General features: G+C 43.1%; 1 protein-coding gene across 3 annotated transcripts in view; it reads left to right on the top strand.

Annotated features, from left to right (window-relative positions):
- Positions 1-13,496: 13,496 nt before the first annotated feature.
- Positions 13,497-25,771, top strand: part of LDB3 (LIM domain binding 3) — a 256,017-nt gene continuing 243,742 nt past the window's right edge. For all 3 annotated transcript variants that reach the window (XM_063958827.1, XM_063958824.1, XM_063958826.1), the window contains exon 1: positions 13,497-13,583. In XM_063958827.1, coding sequence (XP_063814897.1) covers positions 13,502-13,583 — 82 coding nt within the window. In that variant the 5' untranslated portion in view covers positions 13,497-13,501. The remainder of the gene's footprint in view (positions 13,584-25,771) is intronic.

Below are 25,771 nucleotides of genomic sequence, written 5' to 3' on the forward strand. Positions count from 1 at the left end.
CCTCCTATATAATATACTGGTGGTCCCCAGTACCCACAATAAAGCAGTGTGAGCACAGATATATGCAGCACACTGAGCACAGATATGGAGTGTTTTTCAGGCAGACAACATATACTGGTGGTCACTGGTCAGCAAAACTCTGCACTGTACTCCTCCTATATAATACAGCTGCTCCCCAGTCCCCACAATTAAGCAGTGTGAGCACAGATATATGCAGCACACTGAGCACAGATATGGAGTGTTTTTTAGGCAGACAACGTATACTGGGGGTTACTGGTCAGCAAAGCTCTGCACTGTACTCCTCCTATATAATACAGCTGCTCCGCAGTCCCCACAATTAAGCAGTGTGAGCACAGATATATGCAGCACACTGAGCACAGATATGGAGTGTTTTTCAGGCAGACAACGTATACTGGTGGTCACTGGTCAGCAAAACTCTGCACTGTGCTCCTCCTATATAATACAGCTGCTCTCCAGTCCCCACAATTAAGCAATGAGCAGCACAAATATTATTAATAAACGGAGAGGACACCAGCCACGTCCTCTCCCTAACATTTCCTATGCACGAGTGAAAATGGCGGCGACGCGCGGCTGCTTATATAGAATCCGAATCTCGCGAGAATCCGACAGCGGGATGATGACGTTCGGGCACGCTCGGATTAACCGAGCCATACGGGAGAATCCGAGTATGCCTCGGACCCGTGTAAAATGGCTGAAGTTCGTGGGGGGTTCGGTTTCCGAGGAACCGAACCCGCTCATCACTAGTTAATATATGCTGCGGACGCAAGGCACATCTTATTACCATATACGATAAAAGTGCACTGTACATTGCAAACACTACATCCATTAAGAGAAAGCATGCACTCGCACACATTGTATTACTGGGGTCCAACGCTCAGAGATGTATATATTTGATATTAAAAGGGTATGCATACAATATAACACATGTACAGTATATATATGGTTATAGTGTTACAATTACACAAGAAGCAGTTGTAGTTACATAAGGATCAATTACAGCCAACATACTTCACCCTGTCCCTCAATGCACAGTTCGATCCATCTTTGAATCTGCCCCAACAGCAACTAACAAAACAGCCCTTCTTGGGTGAGGGGAAATACCTATATACTATGCATTGGGGAGGTACATGTCTGGTACTGAGTCTTCTGTTATTGGCCCAGGGGAGGGAGATCTCTTGTTCATGATGTGTTATTGGTCAGTTCATATGCAAGCAACATCCAATTTGAGGATTTAATTATAGGTGTTAGCCACTGGTTTCTGCTGCACACATGCTGTCTTTTTCTAATATGAGTGACTTTAGATTTCATACATTTATTCATAACTAATCATTGCAATGTGCTACAATCTAACCACAGCTATCAAATTAACATGTGTTGAAGATATATTTGTGGCTTGTCTGTGTGAATGCATATGCTACCATATATCGCTGTGCACACTGCATGTATGCGCATACACAGGGACCCATCTGTTTGGAGTTTGTATTTGCTGTGTATGTAATATTTTTGACTTCGACACTGTCATACTTGCTCAACCTTGGAAAGGATTGCTTAACAGTTAATTGTAGTCTTCCTGGTCTCCTTCTGGGATGAAGATCCACTCACAGTAGAAGCAACAGCAGAAGGCATAACACTCAAGGATCCTTCTGAGGAATCCTGGATAGCACTGGAGCCAGTCAAGCTTATGAAATTGGATGCAGGACTACTTTCGATCATGACTGAGTACATTGGCAATGACGTTGGTGGTAGAGATTGCAGGTGCTTGGCTCTAACAGAGACAAGAGAGCTAGGTGATGCTGGACTTGCTGTTGTTATGGTTTAACTTTTAACCAAAGTTTCTGAATTTGTCAAAAACTTTTGATAAATGCGCTGCAAGTGACGTAACAGGGAGGAGTTTCCTAGATGGTTAAGGTCCCTACCTCTACTTACTGTGGCTTTACAAAGGGTACAGATGGCTTGACAGTTGTTGTCTGGATTTGGGTACAAATAATTCCACACAGACGAGGTGGATTTTTTTGTCTTTTGCCCAGGCAAGACAATGAGCTTTTTCATATCATAGGCAACAACTTTTTCCATTGGTGCCTGATTTACACTATGTCCTCATACCCTGATCATCAACATCTTTATTAGCACCAGCTACACAAATATTCTTCCCTTTCTGGTGCACTTCCAAAGAAGCATCCTCAGTTTCTATTTCAGAATGTTGAATTGTGCTACTCATCCCCACATTTGCAGAGGGTGCACAAATGGTGAAAGTAGCCCCTTATTTGAGTATAGTATTGGAAAGGTCAGGCTCACACATGGCACCGGAGGACACACTTAGACTCTCTTCAGGGATTTGTGATTCTGAGCACACAGTTGGTTCCTGTGCCTTAACGAGTTTAATTTTTTTTTACACTTCTACAGTGAGAAGGACTTACATCATCATAAGAGGCAGAACAACCAGTCATAAATAAAGGTCAATGCTTTATTCTTTTTTTGCTATGTTATGTGGTGAATGGCATATTGTCAATTTTATGTTTCTCTGTAGCTAACTTTTCTTTTGATGTTTTTTTATTTACTACTGTAAAATTATATTGCTTCTTGACTTTACATGCCCTGGCTTAAGCCCTCTATGCCCTTGGGCCTTAGTAGATGATGTTTATGGACTTGTATCATCATGACTGGTGGCACAAGCTGCAGCACTAGTATGTGCTACCTGCTCTCCTCTCAATTGTTCATCTTCCATATCTATCAACAAATATGAATGAAGTGGGGTACAGCACACACCACAAGTTGTATAAAAATGTACCACCTTCAGTGTCACAATACATGTATGGGTCAGAAATAATAATATTACACTGCAGTTTACTTCCACCTACAATGTCACAGAATATATGTAAGAGTCAAAAAGAATATTACACTGTGGTTTCACCTACAGTGTCACAATACATGTATCAGAAAGAATATATATAACACTGCTGTTTCACTTACAGTGTCACACAATATGTGTATGAGTCTGAATATATATAACTCTGCAATTTAATTCCACCTACAGTGTCGCACAATACGTGTATGAGTCAGAAATAATCATATTACACTGCAGTTCACTTCCACCTACAGTGTCACACAATACATATATAAGTCAGACTATATATTACACTGCAGTTCACTACCACCTACAATGTCACACAATATGTGTATGAGTCAGAAATAATAACATTACAGTGCGGTTCACTTCCACTACAGTGTCCCACAATACGTGTATGAGTCAGAAATATTAATATTACACTGCAGTTTACTTCCACTTACAGTATCACACACTACGTGTATGAGTCAGAAATAAAAATAATATTACACTGCAGTTAATTTCTTCATACAGTGTCACACAATCTATATATATATAAAAGGTAAAAAAGGAGAATGACTCCCTGATTGACTCATCATGAAATCTCTTAAACCTCAAGGCCTACAATCTTGAAACTTGGCAGGTAGCTTCTCCTTAGGTCCCAGGTGCTTGCTAAGAACCAGTCTTACAAATGTCACTGTCCATCCACAGAAATCGCCAAAAATGTATGTATGTATGTGCATATGTACGTTCCAGCAGAACAGCATTTAAAAACAGATTGGACAGTTTTCTAGCGGCACCCAAGGCTATAGCATTTAATATATTGACATTATGTATATGGGAGTGATACGAAATATAGTTGTTAATAGGTACGAAACCATTATGTTGGCTGGTGCATTAGAATATGTACTACTTAATACGGATACAGGTTGAATCCGATGGGCATTTTGCCTCTTTTCAACCTCACTAACTATGTAACTTTGTAACTATTTAACTCCAGAATGCCTGCAGCAATTTACAACAAACTTGGCACACATACTGTATGCCTTACAATCTGGGAACAAACACTGTTGGGGTTTCACAGTATCAGGAGACAGCATAACTCTGGAATGCCTGGACCAATTTATACCAAACTTGACACACCTATGACTTACAATCTGGAAACATACACTTTGGGGGAAGACATGCCTAGCACCCCTAGCACCCCAGCGCAGAGTATTTAAGCAGACAGCATAACTCTGGAATGCCTGGAGCAATTTACACCAAACTTGGTACACGTATGACTTACAATCTGGGAACAAACACTGTGGGGGTAACACACCCCTACCACTCCTAGAGGTGGGACAAGAGCACAGAGTATATCAGGAGACAGCATAACTCTGGAATGCCTGGACCAATTTACACCAAACTTGCTACACATATGATTTACAATCTAGGAACAAACATTGTGTGGGTAAGACACCCCAGCACCCCTAGGGGTGGGCCAGCAGCACAGAGTATATTAGGAGTTGCATGAAATGTAAGGCAGGACAGGGCTGCACGTGACAGGGGCAGTGACATAATGTGAGGAGGGAAATGAAGGTAGCACGAACCCACACACTGAGAGTTATATAGTGGAATTAGCAGGGTCCCCCAGCAGCACAGAGTGTATCAGGAGATGCATAATATGCTGCACTTTATAAGACACTGTAAATAAATTGATAATTTTACTGGGGCAATGACATGATGTGAGGAGGAAATTCAAGTTAGAAAAACTCCTGCACAAGGTTTTTAATAAATGGTATTATAGAGGGAATATAAAAAACATTACAATTTGTATTGATAGCACCAATATTTCAACACAAATCCATATAGATGGTGCTGCTAGTTGATTTGGATATACATATACGACAAGGAGAAAATAAATCAACTTTTATTAGCAGCACTCTTTCCCTTACATGAAAATTTTATTTTATTTCTTCTTTAATAGAAATAACTTGTTTATAATTTTATTGATAATCTTGTAAGAATAAAGAAGAAGTTCCAATACCCATATGTGATGTTGATACCTTTTATTGGCATCACATGTGATGTATTATATGTCCCCTTGCTTTTAAGGGGTCATGTAGAGTGAAGTTTAAAATAGTTAGAGACAGAAAAAACGTGTGAAGAAAAATAAATAAATACACTAACGTGAATAAAGATATGATAAAAGCTAATGCGTTGTCTTTATTCTGTAACTTGATCTAATACCTGTGATGTTTGATTAAAGGTCCTTAAATGTCTACTGACTATTATAGCCAGTGATGTGCAGGGAGGGTTACAAATGCAACAATGTTTACATGCTGTTGGCACAATTATTACTTCAGTAATCAAAATGCAACATTTGTTGCTTATTGAATGAAGCTGTTTGAAACAATACTGCAATGTGAGCTTTATTCTTATTCTAAGTTACTGAATAGTGTGAGGTTTTCTGCTTCTCATTGATAGGCTGATGCACACTGAATTATGCACTGATAGTATCTGTTGTTAGCTTATTCTAGCTAGATTTTTTTTGTCTCTAACTATTTTAAACTTCACTCTTCACTCTACATGAACCCTTAAAAGCAAGGGGACATATAAGGGGACATATAAGGGGACATATAAGGGGACATATAATACATCACATGTGATGCCAATAAAAGATATCAACGTCGCATATGGGTATTGGAACTTCTTCTTTATTCTTACAAGATTATCAATAAAATTATAAACAAGTTATTTCTATTAAATAAGAATTAAAATAAAATTTTCATGTAAGGGAAAGAGTGCTGCTAATAAAAGTTGATTTATTTTCTCCTTGTCGTATATGATGTGAGGAGGGGAATAGAGGCAGCAGGAAGCCACAGACTAAGAGTTGTATAGTGGGAAGAGCAGGGTCCCTTAGGGGACCCAAAAGGGGTCCAGCCACTACACAAAGTGGGTCAGGGAAGCAAGATATGCCTAGATCTCCAACCAACGTAAATTAACGAACAACTATAATTCTAATTTACAATCCTCATCCCATAGCGAAGCACGGGTATTCAGTTAGTACATGTATGAGTCCAAAATAATAATATTACACTGCGGTTCACTTTCACCTGCTCATTGTAATGTGGTATAAAATTAACTGTACTGTGCAGTAAGTCTGTCTAATGTTGCATCATTTAAACTGGGGGTACTGTAATGTAGTATAACATTAACTAGAAGGTATTGTTACATATTATAACTTGTTATAACTTGAACTGGGTGTACTGTAATGTGGTAAAGGTTGTCCAGGCCTGCTCTAGAAGCAATGGGACAGGGTCCTCTTCAAAATTTTGGAGCCCAAAAAAGTTCTAGCTGTGCTCCTGGGCATACAGTACTGTTTGTGTTAATGTAGTGTACTGTTTAAGGGCTCTACTGTACTTGTTTGTCTAGTGTCTAAGGCCACTGCAGTCATGTGTGGCATATTGTTATGTACTGTATACAGCAAAGCCACTGTAACAGTAATGTTTGGCATGCAGTAATGTATATATGGGTAATAGTAGTGTGTGGCATAATATGTAAAAGGGTACTACTAGTAATGTGTGGCATAGTGTAATGTCCAGGGTCAGACTGGCCCTGAGGAGTACAGCAGAAACCCCCAGTGGCAGTGGCGTAACTAGAAATTTTACTCCCCCAAGCCAAAAAATTCTCCGGCGCAGTTAAACTCCCCCCCCCCCCCCCATGCTCCCCCGCTGTTTTGTGATGGAGGGACACGGAGGGCACAGCGCGCGCCTCTCCTGTGTCCCTCCTGCGTCTCCGGCGGGTCTGTTAAATGAAGTGCCGGTTCATGAGCCAATCAGAGCTCACGAACGGGCACTTCATTTAATAGACCCACCGGAGACGCAGGAGGGACACAGGAGAGGCGTGAGCTGTGCCCTCCGTGTCCCTCCATCACAGCAGCGGAGGGAAGGAGGGAGAGGAGACTGCAGATTGACATGCGGACGGCTCGTCCGCATGTCAATCTGCGCTAAATCAGTGGCGGCTCATCCACAGCCCTGCGCCTCCAAGCCACTGCGGGGGCAGTAGTTACGCCACTGCCCAGTGGGTCCTACTGCCTGGGGAACCTCTCCCTCATCTAGGGATTAGTTTTCAGACTGTACACTTGAATTATATATTATCCTGTGACGTGCGGTGGGGTGAGGCAGAGCTTTTCCTGTTATACTTACGTTTAAACCAGAGTTTTGACTGAATAATATATATGAAAAATACTGATAATTTGTTTGAAATATCTTTGCATTATTCTAATAATTTTTAAAGCCCAAACTCTGGAGTAAAAAGTCTATGGCAGGTGAGGCAGTGCCTCACCTGTGTATCCTTTCCACACATCTCTAATCAAAACTCACCAGATTTCCAGGAGTTTATACTGCTGCACATGTGTATAATGCCCAGATGTATCCTTTGGCTCATATATTGCATGTAAATCTGGCTCTGCGGTTAGCCAGTGCCTCCTAAGCCATTTAGCTCACCGCACGTTATACATAGTGATGAGCGGGTTCAGTTCCTCGGGAAACCGAACCCCCCCGAACTTCACCCATTTTACACGGGTCCGAGGCATACTCGGATTCTCCCGTATGGCTCGGTTAACCCGAGCGCGCCCGAATGTCATCATCCCGCGGTCGGATTCTAGCGAGATTCGTATTCTATATAAGGAGCCGCGCGTCACCGCCATTTTCACTCGTGCATTGGAAATGTTAGGGAGAGGACGTGGCTGGCGTCCTCTCCGTTTATTAATGTTGCTGCAAATATTTGTGCTTATTGCTTAATTGTGGGGACTGGGGAGCAGCTGTATTATAAAGTAGGAGTACAGTGCAGAGTTTTGCTGATCAGTGACCACCAGTTATATCCGTTCTCTGCCTGAAAAACGCTCCATATCTGTGCTCAGTGTGCTGCATATATCTGTGCTCACACTGCTTTATTGTGGGGACTGGGGACCAGCAGTATTATATAGGAGGAGTACAGTGCAGAGTTTTGCTGACAGTGACCACCAGTATATATAGCAGTACGGTACGGAAGGCCACTGCTCTTCCTACCTCTGTGTTGTCAAGTATACTATCCATCTAGATTCTATACCTGTGGTGCATTTTAGTTTTGCAGTTTGCTGACAGTGACCACCAGTATATATAGCAGTACGGTACGGAAGGCCACTGCTCTACCTACCTCTGTGTCGTCAAGTATACTATCCATCTAGATTCTATACCTGTGGTGCATTTTAGTTTTGCAGTTTGCTGACAGTGACCACCAGTATATATAGCAGTACGGTACGGAAGGCCACTGCTCTACCTACCTCTGTGTCATCAAGTATACTATCCATCTAGATTCTATACCTGTGGTGCATTTTAGTTTTGCAGTTTGCTGACAGTGACCACCAGTATATATAGCAGTACGGTACGGAAGGCCACTGCTCTACCTACCTCTGTGTCGTCAAGTATACTATCCATCTAGATTCTATACCTGTGGTGCATTTTAGTTTTGCAGTTTGCTGACAGTGACCACCAGTATATATAGCAGTACGGTACGGAAGGCCACTGCTCTACCTACCTCTGTGTCGTCAAGTATACTATCCATCTAGATTCTATACCTGTGGTGCATTTTAGTTTTGCAGTTTGCTGACAGTGACCACCAGTATATATAGCAGTACGGTATGGAAGGCCACTGCTCTACCTACCTCTGTGTCGTCAAGTATACTATCCATCTAGATTCTATACCAGTGGTGCATTTTAGTTTTGCAGTTTGCTGACAGTGACCACCAGTATATATAGCAGTACGGTACGGAAGGCCACTGCTCTACCTACCTCTGTGTCATCAAGTATACTATCCATCTAGATTCTATACCTGTGGTGCATTTTAGTTTTGCAGTTTGCTGACAGTGACCACCAGTATATATAGCAGTACGGTACGGAAGGCCACTGCTCTACCTACCTCTGTGTCGTCAAGTATACTATCCATCTAGATTCTATACCTGTGGTGCATTTTAGTTTTGCAGTTTGCTGACAGTGACCACCAGTATATATAGCAGTACGGTATGGAAGGCCACTGCTCTACCTACCTCTGTGTCGTCAAGTATACTATCCATCTAGATTCTATACCTGTGGTGCATTTTAGTTTTGCAGTTTGCTGACAGTGACCACCAGTATATATAGCAGTACGGTATGGAAGGCCACTGCTCTACCTACCTCTGTGTCGTCAAGTATACTATCCATCTAGATTCTATACCTGTGGTGCATTTTAGTTTTGCAGTTTGCTGACAGTGACCACCAGTATATATAGCAGTACGATAAGGAAGGCCACTGCTCTACCTACCTCTGTGTCATCAAGCATACTATCCATCCATACCTGTGGTGCATTTCGGTTGTGCACAGTATATATAGTAGTAGGCCATTGCTATTGATACTGGCATATAATTCCACACATTAAAAAATGGAGAACAAAAATGTGGAGGTTAAAATAGGGAAAGATCAAGATCCACTTCCACCTCGTGCTGAAGCTGCTTCCACTAGTCATGGCCGAGATGATGAAATGCCATCAACGTCGTCTGCCAAGGCCGATGCCCAATGTCATAGTAGAGAGCATGTAAAATCCAAAAAACAAAAGTTCAGTAAAATGACCCAAAAGTCAAAATTGAAAGCGTGTGATGAGAAGCATAAACTTGCCAATATGCCATTTACGACACGGAGTGGCAAGGAACGGCTGAGGCCCTGGCCTATGTTCATGGCTAGTGGTTCAGATTCACATGAGGATAGAAGCACTCATCCTCTTGCTAGAAAAATGAAAAGACTTAAGCTGGCAAAAGCACAGCAAAGAACTGTGCATTCTTCTAAATCACAAATCCCCAAGGAGAGTCCAATTGTGTTGGTTGCGATGCCTGACCTTCCCAACACTGGACGGGAAGAGCTTGCGCCTTCCACCATTCGCACGCCCCCTGCAAGTGCTGGAAGGAGCACCCGCAGTCCAGTTCCTGATAGTCAAATTGAAGATGTCACTGTTGAAGTACACCAGGATGAGGATATGGGTGTTGCTGGCGCTGGGGAGGAAATTGACAAGGAGGATTCTGATGGTGAGGTGGTTTGTTTAAGTCAGGCACCCGGGGAGACACCTGTTGTCCGTGGGACGAATATGGCCATTGACATGCCTGGTCAAAATACAAAAAAAAATCAGCTCTTCGGTGTGGAATTATTTCAACACAAATGCGGACAACAGGTGTCAAGCCGTGTGTTGCCTTTGTCAAGCTGTAATAAGTAGGGGTAAGGACGATAAGCACCTAGGAACATCGTCCCTTATACGTCACCTGGACCACATTCATCAGAAGTCAGTGACAAGTTCAAAAACTTTGGATGACAGCGGAAGCAGTCCACTGACCACTAAATCCCTTCCTCTTGTAACCAAGCTCCTGCAAACCACACCACCAACTCCCTCAGTGTCAATTTCCACCTTACACAGGAAAGCCAATAGTCCTGCAGGCCATGTCACTGGCAAGTCTGACGAGTCCTATCCTGCCTGGGATTCCTCTGATGCATCCTTGAGTGTAACGCCTACTGCTGCTGGCGCTGCTGTTGTTGCTGCTGGGAGTCGATCGTCATCCCAGAGGGGAAGTCGGAAGACCACTTGTACTACTTCCAGTAAGCAATTAACTGTCCAACAGTCCTTTGCGAGGAAGATGAAATATCACAGCAGTCATCCTGCAGCAAAGCGGATAACTCAGGTCTTGTCAGCCTGGGTGGTGAGAAACGTGTGTCCGGTATTCACCATTAATTCACAGGCCACTAGAGACTTGATTGAGGTACTGTGTCCCCGGTACCAAATACCATCTAGGTTCCATTTCTCTAGGCAGGCGATACCGAAAATGTACACAGACGTCAGAAAAAGAGTCACCAGTGTCCTAAAAAATGCAGTTGTACCCAATGTCCACTTAACCACGGACATGTGGACAAGTGGAGCAGGGCAGACTCGGGACTATATGACTGTGACAGCCCACTGGGTTGATGTATTGCCTCCCGCAGCAAGAACAGCAGCGGCGGCACCAGTAGCAGCATCTCGCAAACGCCAACTCGTTCCTAGGCAGGCTATGCTTTGTATCACCGCTTTCCATAAGAGGCACACAGCTGACAACCTCTTACGGAAACTGAGGAACATCATCACAGAATGGCTTACCCCAATTGGACTCTCCTGGGGATTTGTGACATCGGACAACGCCACCAATATTGTGCGTGCATTACATCTGGGCAAATTCCAGCACGTCCCATGTTTTGCACATACATTGAATTTGGTGGTGCAGAATTATTTGAAAAACGACAGGGGCGTGCAAGAGATGCTGTCAGTGGCCCGAAGAATTGCGGGCCACTTTCGGCATTCAGCCACTGCATGCCGAAGACTGGAGCACCAGCATACAGTACTGAACCTGCCCTGCCATCATCTGAAGCAAGAGGTGGTAACGAGTTGGAATTTAACCCTCTATATGCTTCAGAGGATGGAGGAGCAGCAAAAGGCCATTCAAGCCTATACATCTGCCCATGATATAGGCAAAGGAGGGGGAATGCACCTGACTCAAGCAAAGTGGAGAATGTTTTCAACGTTGTGCAAGGTTCTGCAACCCTTTGAACTTGCCACACGTGAAGTCAGTTCAGACACTGCCAGCCTGAGTCAGGTCATTCCCCTCATCAGGCTTTTGCAGAAGAAGCTGGAGACATTGAAGGAGGAGCTAAAACAGAGCGATTCCGCTAGGCATGTGGGACTTGTGGATGGAGCCCTTAATTCGCTTAACCAGGATTCACGGGTGGTCAATATGTTGAAATCATAGCACTACATTTTGGCCACCGTGCTCGATCCTAGGTTTAAAACCTACGTTGTATCTCTCTTTCCAGCAGACACAAGTCTGCTGAGGTTCAAAGACCTGCTGGTGAGAAAATTGTCAAGTCAAGCGGAAAGTGACCCGTCAACAGCTCCTCCTTCACATTCTCCCGCAACTGGGGGTGCGAGGAAAAGACTAAGAATTCCGAGCCCACCCGCTGGCGGTGATGCAGAGCAGTCTGGAGCGAGTGCTGACATCTGGTCCGGACTGAAGGACCTGCCAACGATTACTGACATGTCGTCTACTGTCACTGCATATGATTCTGTCACCATTGAAAGAATGGTGGAGGATTATATGAGTGACCGCATCCAAGTAGGCACGTCAGACAGTCCGTACGTATACTGGCAGGAAAAAGAGGCAATTTGGAGGCCCTTGCACAAACTGGCTTTATTCTACCTAAGTTGCCCTCCCTCCAGTGTGTGCTCCGAAAGAGTGTTTAGTGCATCCGCTCACCTTGTCAGCAATCGGCGTACAAGGTTACTTCCAGAAAATGTGGAGAAGATGATGTTCATCAAAATGAATTATAATCAATTCCTCCATGGAGACACCAGCAATTGCCTCCAGAAAGTACACAGGGATCTGAGATGGACCACCCCAGCAGGGGGAGCCCAGCACATCTGTTGAGGCCAGTAAGTACTCTTCAGTCCGCTCAACCATTGCCTGTCTCTATCTCTCTAGCCTCATCCTTGACTGTGTCTCTACAGCACCATCCTTCCGTCTCCAATATTACCACCACCCCCACCCCCCCCCCCCCCCCCGCATGTGTCTCTCCATCTCTAGCCATCCACTCATCTCCCACTGTGTCTCTCAGCTTTCCCTTCTGCCTCTCAGCTTACCCCTCCCCTGTGGCTGTCTCATCTTCCCTGTATCTTTCAGCCCCATCATCCATTGTCATTCCAGCACATCTGCTCCCCATATAGAGCACTCTTGTGAGAATACTGTATTTGTGTTTTGAGGCAAACTTACGGTACTGTTATTTTTCCGCAATCTAGTTACGTGGGCACACCCCACCCTCCCGCCAGCAACAGCAGGAGGAGGAGGACAAGTAGGATGACGAGGACCAGCCCCAACTTCCATCTGTTTATCATACTTGTCATGATTTGTCTTGGTTGGTCACTAGATCCAGTGCCATGTTTGCTGATTTTAGTTTTGTTTGTAAGAGAGTTTTTCAACCTGGGAGTAATGATGATGAGACAGAATTGGGCACTTGTGTTTCACTATGCGTGTGAGGCAAAAACTGTATATTCTTCCATATGCTTAGTTTTATATGTCTCTTGGTGTACCTGTCACTTATGTTTGGTTTCTTACTAATCATCATCATCAATATGTACCTCTGATTCAGCTCTGCCATACAAAGATATGGGTCTGCCCTATTGGGAGTCCCGAGTGATGACATCTGTTGAAATCTACAGGGTTTCCATTTAAAACAAACAGCAATCAGAATAAACGTTACAAATGTTGACAGTATGCACATAGGGCTTGACTTGCAATCAGATTTTAATTCAGGTTGTGCTATTGATAAAAGTTGTTGTTTTTTCTTAAATAAACTCTAAGTTCAAAATGTAAACTTTTAATTAGCAATAAATTAAGAAAACTAAATGACCTCAGTATAAGGTTAAAACTGCAGGCCCCTCCATCAGAAGGATTTTATTATTCTGGCATATCTGCATTTTCTTTGAAGATAACACCACGTGAATCTGCAAGATTGATAAGTGGAACTGTAAGAAGTCCACCTTAAGAGCTCCCCCCCTCCTCATCTCCTCTCCATGAGAATGACGTCACGCTGGATGCAGGGATCAGATAAATGTGCTTATGGAGCAACTGTTGAGCCACAAGAGCACCAGAGGGGATCTGCAGAACAGCTCCCAGGTAGAATCTAATGCCTTACCCATATCTGCAAGTACTAACACCTCTTCCAGAGACGCAGGAAAACTGCCACCAGTTCTCCCCATTCTAACTTTATGCATGGTCTGTATCCCATAGCTCTTAGCACTCTGTTATTCCTCTAAACAGTGCCTGACAGTATTATGTTGTTTGCGTTTTCCTTGCCTGTGCTTGCTGTGCCAGCTGGGACTTACAGCAGCCCATTTGTTCACTAATCACAGGGGATCAGCTGTTTTGCAGAGCTCTGTACAGGCTGCATGGAGATTGATGTTGCTGTGTAGTTCTGTTATTTTAATATAATATATAAGGTTGTATACACTTAATTCCCCAATAGCCGCATCAGATCATTGTTTCCATATATCTTTCCATAATACAGCCCTTAGTTTCATTGTATCTTGGAAAGAAAAATAATCCTATTGTACGTTTATATTTGCATTGTAATACTAAAGAGGGTAGTTTAACATGATGATAACCATATAAATGGTAATGGCTGCAAAATAATACATACAGTATGGTCACTTTAGTTACAGAAGATATTACTGCTAGCAGCTATTGGACAGTAAAATATTGGCCACACATATAAATAGTGTCCTCATAGCTGACTGAATACAGTACATAGTTTAACATAATACATATGTTATTAATAGATACAAGTTAGACCACTGTGTCCAATATTTTCTTAAAGTAGTGTGCTTACACTAATAATCCATTAACCCACAGTGACATGCGGTGAGGTCATTGACTGGGGAGGCACTAATATAGATAGATAGATAGATAGATAGATAGATAGATAGATAGATAGATAGATAGATAGATAGATAGATAGATAGATAACTTTTCAGTCCTATAGAAAGTACATTTACATTATTTGTAATTACTCAAGGATTATATTTATGCAACATGATTAAAAAAATTATTTTAAATGGACCTTATAAGAAAAATGGGCATAGTAGTTACTATCGATGTCAGACTGAATTATGCAAGGCCTTACAGTAAGCCCAGTAGCAGCTGCCTGCTGTACAGGTAGAAAAAATTGTTTTTACACATTTTATACTTTTAATGCCCCTTTGTACAGTATGGCCTTATTTGGCTAATTATTTTATCATATGAGAAAAATATAAAGTTACAACTCATGCTGTCTCAAGCTTAAATTTGGGGTTCACTGCATGATCTTTTGGGAACTTGGGTCTGACTGTTCATTACTAGATACAGGTTGAGTATCCCATATCCAAATATTCCGAAATACGGAATATTCCGAAATACGGACTTTTTTGAGTGAGAGTGAGATAGTGAAACCTTTGTTTTCTGATGGCTCAGTGTACACAAACTTTGTTTAATACACAAAGTTATTAAAAATATTGTATTAAATGTCCTTCAGGCTGTGTGTATAAGGTGTATATGAAACATAAATGAATTGTGTGCTTATATTTAGGTCCCATCACCATGATATCTCATTATGGTAGGCAATTATTCCAAAATACAGAAAAATCCCATATCCAAAATACCTCTGGTCCCAAGCATTTTGGATAAGGAAGACTCAACCTGTAATATAGTGATAATAGAGAATAGATGCTGGCTTCAACCCAGGGTCACACATAACTATTTCTCTGTCATAGTCTTGACTAATGTAGGGCTTTTGTTAACCGTTTCATTAACCAAACTAGTAATTTACTGTATTGTATGTGCATTATAAGCTTTATTAAACCAACTACTACCTCACCTAGGGGGAAGGTGTATCAAATCGTGGACAGAGATAAAGTGGAGAGAGATAAAGTACCAACCAATCAGCTCCTAAATGTCATTTTTCAAACACAGGGGGATATGCAATTACTCGTGATAGTGAAAATTGGACATTTTTCAAGTTTTTTACCCCTATCCAATTACCTGTTATTCGTGCAAAAGGTGCTGCAAAAATTAATATGTCGACATCTTTTTACGGGATCTATATATTTTCGCTGCACTTACCGCAGATAAAAGAGGCGCTTATTGCAGATTATGCTTTGCATGCCTGAGGCACATGAAGCATAATCCCTCATAAAGGCCAGCATCGGGAATAAGCACCACCTTATCGGGGCTAATTGGATAGCCCCCGATGATACATTTACCAGCAGTAATTGACCTTGGATAATTGGATACCCCCCACAGCCTGTAAAATGGAAATTACAAGCTGAATGGCTAGTACTTTTACTCTCTCCACTTTATCTCTCTCCATGGTTTGCCATTTCCCCCATGACAATTAGTATTTCTACAATCAATTCCCTACAATATCTTGCCACACAAATTCTGTTGTCTAAGTAAAGTGTTCTTTATTGGAACACCCCATCTTGAGGCCTAACAGAATTTGGAAATATCAATAGTATTAATGAAAAGAGACAGGAAAACTCTTGAAGATGTTATTTTCAACTTTCTGTTCCATACCTGGACATATAAGGGCTCTTTACTATATTGATTTTGATACTATATGTAGCATTCCCAATGATAATGAATCAAGACCTCTATATTTACTATCCCAGCCTATTAATGTTAGAGGGAGACGTGCTGAAGGGCAGCAGGATTTAAAATTGTGGTTTTTACTAAAGGTATAACTCAGCATCTTGGGTTGAAAAATGTTTTCCAGCAAAAAAATACCAGGTTTCTCCTTAAAAAAAAAAAAAAATCAGTTTTAAATCTGACTGCAACGATTGGGGGTCATTCGGAGCTGATCGCTGCTGTGCGTTTTCGCACAGCAGGCGATCAGATCCGAACTGTGCATGCGTATGTACCACAATGTGCAGGCGCGATGGATGGCTGCAAAGGGGATCACCGGTCACCGACAGGTTTGTGCGAAGGATCCATTTGCACAGCCGATCGCAAGGAGATTGACAGGAAGAGGGCATTTGTGGGTGTCAACTGACCGTTTTCAAGGAGTGTTTGGAAAACGCAGGCATGTCCAAGCATTTGAAGGGCGGGTGTCTGACATCAAATCCGGTCCCGAACAGCCTGATGTTATCGCAGCGGCTGAGTAAGTCCTGGGCTGCGCAGAGTCTGCACAAAATCAGTTTGTGCAGCTCTGCTACACATGCGTTCGCACACTTGCACAGCAATAATACACTCCCCCTGTAGGTTGCGACTAAATGATCGCAGGACTGCAAAAATCGCTGCCAAGCGATCAGATCTGAATTACCCCCATTGTTGGACATCTGCAACTTTGTCTAATCACTCTCCATTACATTTCCCCAATATGTCTTAAAATGTACTGCACCAACAGGTTGCCTCACCTTCACACTGCAACTTAAAGCTCATTATAATGTGAACATGCCACTGTTGTGTTATCATCAAGTCCGTGGCTTATGTAAAGCATAAACTTAAAGTGCAAAGAAGCCCTTAGATATTGTCCCTACTGACTAATATTATCTATTCTCCTTTTTTTGTATGATATGTAGTTACTCTTGTATTGCAAACCCATAAAGTTACACTAAAACCTATTTATACACCCATGTTTCATGTCAGACTTCGACTCAACTTCCACATTGCCCATCTGAAGGCCTGATGGTCAGACCAGCTGCTTTGGACAGCTCTGAGGAGCTGCATTCAATGAGTTCTCATCCCCTGACTTCCTCCTCAATCTCTGCCAGTAATGAATGCTGCACTGTGAGAGAGATTACAGTCACACCTGTCACATAGAACACATTCAGGGACAGGCTAGATTCTGTGACGTGCTTCTAGAAATTGGCCAAGGTATGTACAGTACCTATAAAATAGATTTTGAAAGGTTCATTACACGTGAAATGTAAGTTAATTACATATAGAAGCCACTGCACAAAGCTAGAAAACAATGCTGATGTGATGCAATTCAAATATTCTTTTATCCATACCATATCTTTCTCATTCCATTTTAACTGCTATACAATGCCAAGTTAACAAGTATTGTAAAGTGATGATAAGGTTCATAGGGGATTGTGTCCAGGGACTTCATCAGGGGTGACTGCCGGGCCAGGAGTATCGGGCACAGACACAGAGGGGCCCCGGCAGCAGAATACAGTCCAGCAGCCAGCCATGAAGAGACAGCGCCAACATTTCAAATTCGTCACTGGCTGCAAGCTAATCGCAGCTCGTGGTTCAGCAGCCAATCAGAAGCAGCTCGTCTGCGAGCTGTGATTGGCCTGTGGATTGCATTGAATTTTAAATGCTGATATTGCCAGATGACTTTCCATGGCTGACTGCAGTTTGCAATCTGCAGCCATGCAGCTTGGTTTTCCTGGTAAGCAGGAGGTCCTTGAAGGCAGTGGATGCAGCAGTGGGAGCTGCCTCCCACCGTCAACTGGTCCTCCTGTTCCATGTGCATGATTCAGTGGTATGCCCTTCACCACCCTGACATGGTCCAGTCCATCCTGCCCTGTGCCTCCCCAGGTCCAGTATTACCTGTACTGTGCCACACCCCCAGGTTAATCCTTCCCTGTCCTGTGCCCTCCCAGATCAAGCCTTCTCTACCCTGTGCTCCCCAGGTCCAGCCTCCTTGCCCTGCATCCCCGTTTAAAAATATGGTTTCCACAATCAATTGCTGCCTCACCCCTGCTGTAGTTCAACCCACATTAACTACAGCTCTGCCCACTGCTTTTTTGGGGAGGGGCCCTGCATATTTTGTAAATCCTGGGCCCCACAATTTCTGGTGGTAGCTCTGATTGTGTCATCTGCTGTCCAGACTGCCAACTTCACTCAATAAAGTGGGTGATGCCGCAGGAATGCTAGAAGCAGCAACTCCAGACCGAGAGACTTGAATACTCTTCCTGGCGGCCGTGAGAACCACCTGAGATTCAGGAGCCTCCCAGCTGTTCCAGAAGAGCAGGCAAGTCTGCTATCCCATAAGAGAAGATTTTAGTATAACTGTACAGATTTTTTATTATGTGGAAAACATTTTCCTTGGCCTCCTGTGTGTGACCCCCACAAACACACAAACAGCATGGAGCTGACAGTTATAATTTTTTTGCATGACTATTGGAAGGAGATCTTCCCCTTTCACTGGACTTTTCTGCAGTGTATGGATTACTGCCTGGTTATCACAATGATTGTCTAAGATCTTCCTCTATCAAACATACTGTGCCCAAACAACATAAATATGATGTAGTATGCCTCGGAGCTTATACAAAGTGAGACCTACACTAGTTTGCTTAGCATAAAATGTGTAAAATCGTTCATGCCTAGCAAACAACATGCATACACATGTCTATGGCAATTTGTATGTGGTCCATTCTATGCCTTCCTTGCAGCAGATCCTGGCTGCTCTGCATTCAGTCCAGCCTTCCTCTTCTTAAATTTGTCTGAAGCTGGTTACCTTATTCCTGGCCAGCTTGCATAGGCCAGGCCATTGCATCTCGTATGTGACCTGCAGCTATTCAACCACACAAAATAACTGGAAAGGCAATAACCAGGTTCATTCCCCTATACAAAATCCTCTCGGAGACCATTCAACCCTCCCACCTCCACCATATTGTGCTTATTACCCCACTGCAGGAACACCATGAGATAGCACTTATCTGTCCTCTTGCCAAAGCAGTGTGTACCTTGTGACTCAACACCTGGGACCTATGGGCCAAGATACTGTCATCTCTGCCTTGGGGCCTCATTCCTCCTTCTGTCACACAGGTAGGTCCACATGGCAGCAGTCCACCGTGGACACCACTAACTGAGGTTCTCATGGATCTTTCTGTACATGCTCTGGCTTATCAATTTGGAAACAGCACAGTGGTTTTATCAGCTGCATACATCTTTACCTCATTGGAAATGCCGGGAGTGTGATGTATCCTGTCTCTATTTACAGAACCTGTAGTCAGCAACTCAGACCCTTGAGTTGCATGGCTGTCTGTCCAGTCTATTCTACTGGTCAATGGTCACTGTCCGCAGTGGTTGATCTGCCACATACTCAATGGCCAAATTACCACTTACTTGAGAGACTTTGGTTTGTAGTCAGTCGCCCACTGTCAGACATTGGCAGCAAACTTCAGAAACAACTGCTCCAACACAACAAGTTCATTGTTTTCACCTTCTCCCTCTATATCCATCTATTGCACACCATTTGCAGCTGTCTTGTGAACTTACAGTACATGCGACTTCCAGCCACTTTTGGCCAGCATCCGGAGTGCACTACAACCATCCACATACTGTAACTGCTCTGTGATAAAACACACAATTGGTCAGATTGGTAAAGAGATATTGGGGCCACTCTACCTACTCCTTAGTATAGATCATGGTTTTCAAAGACTGCCTGCTGATGTGTATGAATGTCTTTTAAAGTGCCATTGAAATTGGGAATGTCTATATATATCGAATACATACTATATAAGGGCAGTTGGAATGCCGGTGGTCACAGATCCCAACATCGGAGGGAGTAAGTATTTATAACACCCTCCGTCCCCTACCGTAACCCTTGGGGGCTGCCTGTTAGGGCTAATTATCCAGGGGTGTCGGCTTTGGCTAAACCTTAGGGGTGGTGACTAGGGCTACCCCCCCCCAGTGCCTAACCCTAACCCATCCTTGTGCCTAATGCTCCCTCTCCCCGATCCCTAACCCCGATACTTACCTTCTGGATGTCGGCTGTCTTGAACCGTCATCAGGATCCCGGCATCTGTCACTTGACCATCGCCATCTCAACAACCGGGATGCTAAACGCATCCCATATATACTTGATGCATCTGTTCTGATACTTGGATTCACAGTTTGTGACACTCAGTAGATGTGTAATAATGAATCTCCGAAGGAATGGAGGCTCATCATAGTGTGGGTGACCCCACCTGATGTCATTTAAGAATACATACAATTGTATACAATACCAACCTACTCCTGCCACATGGAGATTTGACACATTCTTACTTGATAGAACAGATAGAACAGGGGAGAAAGGAACAAATTCTGTAAAAAAAAAAAAAATTTTGGTGCCATATAAATAAAGGTTGATGATAATAATAATAATAATAATAATAATAATAATAATAAATTGAAGATAATGAGGACGTGTTCAGATGAAGAGCAGTCTTACTGACGCATAAAGCAAATGCTACAGTACCAATTGTGGTTTTTAGTGAACGCATTGTTATGCCAGCGACTTCTGGTACTACTACGTTCAAACTTGTTAACAGTCCCATAATGTGTTGACATCAATAAAATAATTTGAGTAAATAAAAATAAACAATAATAACTAATAATACATACAGTAGGTCACAGAACTGTTACAGGGTTGTCATTTAGTTTCCAAATGATAAATGTTAAGAAACTGGGCTAAAATTCTGCAATTACTGTAGTGATGGGGAGTAAAGGGAGCACAGGACAACCAGAACCCATGAAGTATAATAATGTACTGGCAAAATGAGGAGCCGGCAGCAGTAGCTCTTCGCACAAATTAGGTAAGTATATAAAAATATAAGGTAAGTATGGATGGTTTCTAACATTGAAATAAGCTACTGTTCAAAAGGAAGTAAGATTAACAAATTCCAAAATTTAGATGACAACCCCTTGAAGTATACTGCAACCAACCTATATCAGAATGAAAGACACATATGCTTGCTGGCAGAGCATATTAGCTTGTAATGAAGTAACATTGTTAATTTGTCAGCAGGGTTATCATATATCTTTGAAGTTATGATACGGTAATGAGAACTGGGAACTTTGAAATACTTGTGATGTTTTTCAATGCATGCATCAGAATATACTGTATGTATTGATTTTACAAGTGTTTTCTCACCGATTTAAAAAAAATCATTTTAAAGTGTGAAGTATTTAATCAGAGATTCTGGTATCTGCACTCTCAGCAGTGTGCGGTGCAGAATTAGGCCCACTGTGATTCATCATAGTATTTTGTCAGTGGCGTAAATTTGTCCCAATCGCCTGGAAGCAAGTTAAAGTCCTGTGACCCCACCCCCATCTATCTAGCTACACACGAAACACACTAAAACCGAATAGGTTTTTTTGGGCCCATTTACTAAAGTAAATTTGTAGGAATTGTAGGAACCCCAAACTTTTGAGGGATATCTGCAAATTTACAATCTACCATGAATGTATCTCGGGGTGGTTGGCTGCGGCATATTATCTACTGAAGTCCCCTGTATTTACTTGCAACAGGAGCTCCAATAGCAGCTTCGCAAGTTATCACATCTCACCTATGACACAGCCAGGAGCAGAGTACATGACAGGAGCTGCTACTGCTAATAATAATTAATTAATTAACTAAATTATTCATTCATTTTATTTATATAGTGCTTTTTCTCCAACAGAATTCAAGATGCTTTACAAGCATCAAAACAAATTACATATTACAAAAGGATTACAGGCAGCGAAACAAAGCACATAGTACAAAGGAGTAATACAGTAAGACAGAAGTAGAAAAGAAAACTTAGGGTGCACAATAAGTGTAATGCAGAGTTGATGCAAACATTTTGAGTAATAATTTCCTTGGGTTATATATTCCAACCAGAAAAGGTACCAGGTGAGGCAGGCATGTTGGGCATACTCTGTAGAATTATGCTGGGTGGAATAGGGCATACCTAGAAGAGATGACACAAACTGGAGTGATAGCAGTGACCTAACGTTAGGAGTAGGGTTCCAATATAACCGTCAGCTCCATGAATTTTTCATTCCATCCACGAGCATACAAGGTGAGACAGCCACTATGAAGGTTACACTGTGGGAGATAAGCCATACAAGGACCTAGGCATATATGGGAAAACTGACATGTGTATAGTAGTATGATATACCCTGTATAGATAGATCCACGTGAAGCACATCCTGCACCATGTGGAGGTATAGCATACAGGCATAGCATGGTGTGGCACAAAAACACATAGTACATGATTTGGTCCATGAAGCAGCAGATAGGAGAGACCATAGGTGGCAGTATCAGCATAGGGTTGATTAGGACAGATTTGCAAACAAGAGTCCAGCAAAACAAAAGTTCTTAGAAGTAAAGTCCATCCATGTGTGTCACACTGGCAACTCCAGCAGGCGTGTCCTCCGGCAGTGCCAATTTCTAAGGGAGGTCTCTGCGGGCAGGTGCTGACATAGCTAGGCAGGTTTGTGGGATCCTTGGGTCCTTGTCCTGGAGAAGCATCAGGGTTGTGAACTGCGCTGGCTCCCTTCATACAAACCATGCTGGGGACCCTACATGGAGGCAGCAAGATGGTGGCCACAGGTAAGTTCTGGTGCATTCTGATCTCTCCGCTTTGGAGGCAAGAAGCTGAATGCCAGCATCTCCTGCAATGCAGCTAAAAGCCAGCTGCAGGATCAGCATTGGAAGGAGTCCAAGTGAGACAGGGAGCCAGAAGCTAGTAGTCAGGTGCTGGGAAGAGGTGCAATATGGTGGACAGCCCTGGTGACACTCTCCGGGGCTATTCTTACTGCCCTAAGTGGGTTGAATATTATGGCAACTGGAGAGATACGGATAAAGACTCCACAGGGAACAAGGCCAGTGGTTCTCAAATATGTGTGCCTAGGCACCCTGGGGTGCCTCAGGGTTCTTGCAGGGGTGCCCTTGGTTGGTGGTCCAAAACCAATTCAAATTATTTACAGTCAATGTAATACACAATACCAGTGCTTGTGGCGGACAAATAGGTGTCCTTCATCACTTAACTGAAACTCATGATAACATATAAACACAGTTTACTTAATTTAATATTAGCTATGCTCCGTGTCCAGGCACCTAGTTAAAAAAAAAATTTTTATTTGATTATGCCATACCATAGATGGAGGGAAACCATCTGGATCTCCCCCATTAATGTCAAAAATATTCTACATCAGCCAAAAACCATTAATGATTATGAATAATCGATGGTCAATGGCCATCCCTACCATTCTCTCAGCTCCTCAACTCTCAAACACATACAGTGCAAGCTCTTTTCAGGGGAAGCAGCCTTCACTGTCACTGATTTTACTTCTGCTGTGGGAAGAATCATGTGTGAGTCTGACGCACATAGGGACTGAGATTAGTGCCTTCATACTTAGGGCGTGGTGTGGATGCAGCAGGAGCTGTGAGTGCCACACCCCCTGTATGGAGGCATTGAGCTCTCCATAAGCTTTAGGCTCGGCAGGTGACCCTCCCACCGGTCAGCTGTAGGGGGCCTATAGGGTAGTTAATCTGGCCTTGACACAAGAGCAATGGAGGAGGTGCCCCTTTAGGGCATGCTCCCAGAGACAACCAACTCTATTGTTTTCACTACTGATTTTTATGGATGTGTTTCAGTAATATTCTATGGATGGTGAAAGTTTGCCTTGGAAAATATAACACCATTATCAGCCAGTGAATATTTATGGCATTGTATAGCCTTGGAGAGGAAAGATTTTGATGTTTTCTAGCAACATTCATTCCCTGATGTGTTTTTTTTCCTAAGAAATGGCTTGTTACTAGGCATCACCCACACAGGCCTGTTGAATGATATGGTTGACAGTTGTACTGTACCTTCACACCATTCCCAGCCACTGAACTCTGTAGCTCATTCAAAGTGATATTTGGTCATTTTGTGGCTTCATTTACAAGTCTCCTACTTACTGATGTTGAGTGTTGAAGGACGGCCTTGTGAGTGGGTGGTATAATGCAGCCCTCATTTCCTCACAATTTTCCAACAGTGCACACTGGGATATCCAAGTATTTGGATATTATTTTGTAGCCTTTACGAAAATTTATCTTTCATTTTGTTACAATTCTCTTTGGTCTTCATTTTCACTGTTTTACACTATGACCAATATTATTTGAATTAGAGGATCTTTTATCCATAAATAATTACTTTTTTTATGAATCACAGGTAGAGACTAATTGAAAGCCAATTTTTAGGGCAATATCTTTCATCTGTGTAAACTTGTAGCTTCCACAGCATGTAATTTTATATATATATATATATATATATATACATACACATACGAAATGTGGCACTCAATGATATTGCAGCCATTTACTTTCTCTCTCTCTCTCTCTCTCTCTCTCTCTCTCTATATATATATATATATATTTGTTTTTTAAGAAGATTCAGAGTGCTGCCTATCTTGGGATATCTGGATGCTGTATGTGTGTGTGTGTGTGTGTGTGTGTGTGTGTGTGTGTGTGTGTGTGTGTATATCTATATATACAGATGTAGCCGCACTCACCCTAGCTACATCTGCGCTAAAAGAGCGCTCCACAGCATGGATAGGCGTTCCCATGCCTAGCCGTAATGATCCGCGGCACTTGCTACTCCCATTCGTGGGAATGAGGCGCACGCACAACTAACATGTGCATGCACCCCAGATGTACATGTGGTCGTGCCTAATAAGGAGCGATCACGGTAAGATGTAGCCACAATAAGCGTAGCTACAACTGTATATATACAGGTGGCGCCACATATATACACATACACAGGGCCGGCGCAAGATCTCTTTGCACCCTAGGCAAAACTTCAGCCCAGCGCCCCCTAACCTACAAACCACACCACCCGCCCAACCTCTCGGAGGAGAGATGCAGGTGGTCACTAGGTGGGCTGGGGTTAATTGCATCATTATACATGAAAATGGACAACACCCAAAGCAGAGCCGTAACTAGGGGGGGCTAGGGGGGCATGTGACCCGGGCGCCCAATCGGAGGGGGCGCTGGCAGGACCCGCTTGTGCCCGCAGGCACAATCAGATTTACTGCCGAGTGCCGAAGCGCAGCGACTCATCTCCCCCATCCTGGCCCTCCCTCTGTGAGACAGATGGAGAGCTCACAGACTAGCCTGGGCGGAGGTTTGGGAGACTGTGCTGTGATCTGTGCTGCCGCGGCGTGCGCTCCTTCTCCCAGGCACTGAGTTGGCCATGCAGTTACTTCTCTCCTCCTTGGATGCAGTACCAGACAGCAGGTAATACTAGTAACCCTGCTATTGCTACTAGTGTCTTCCGGGTGTGGGGGGGTATAATCTGCCATTGTGTGTAGTGTGTGGAGGGAGGGCACACAGTGTGAGTCTGTGTGTGTATTAGTCTATATGCAGTCCAGTGTGTGTGGGGAAGGGAGGCGACAGTGTGAGTCTGTGTGTGTGTAATCTTTCTACAGTCTGAGTTGGTGCATGCTGGGAGGGGGGGCAGTCTGTCTATGTAATCTACAGTCTGACTGTTTATGTAGGGGGGTAGTCTGGGTGTTTCATATTGGTAATACACATATACTGTTTTACAGTATACATTGTTACAATTGTACACATGTATGAGGCA

The sequence above is a fragment of the Pseudophryne corroboree genome, chromosome 3 (assembly GCF_028390025.1).
Source record: "Pseudophryne corroboree isolate aPseCor3 chromosome 3, aPseCor3.hap2, whole genome shotgun sequence".
Lineage (NCBI taxonomy): Eukaryota > Metazoa > Chordata > Amphibia > Anura > Myobatrachidae > Pseudophryne > Pseudophryne corroboree.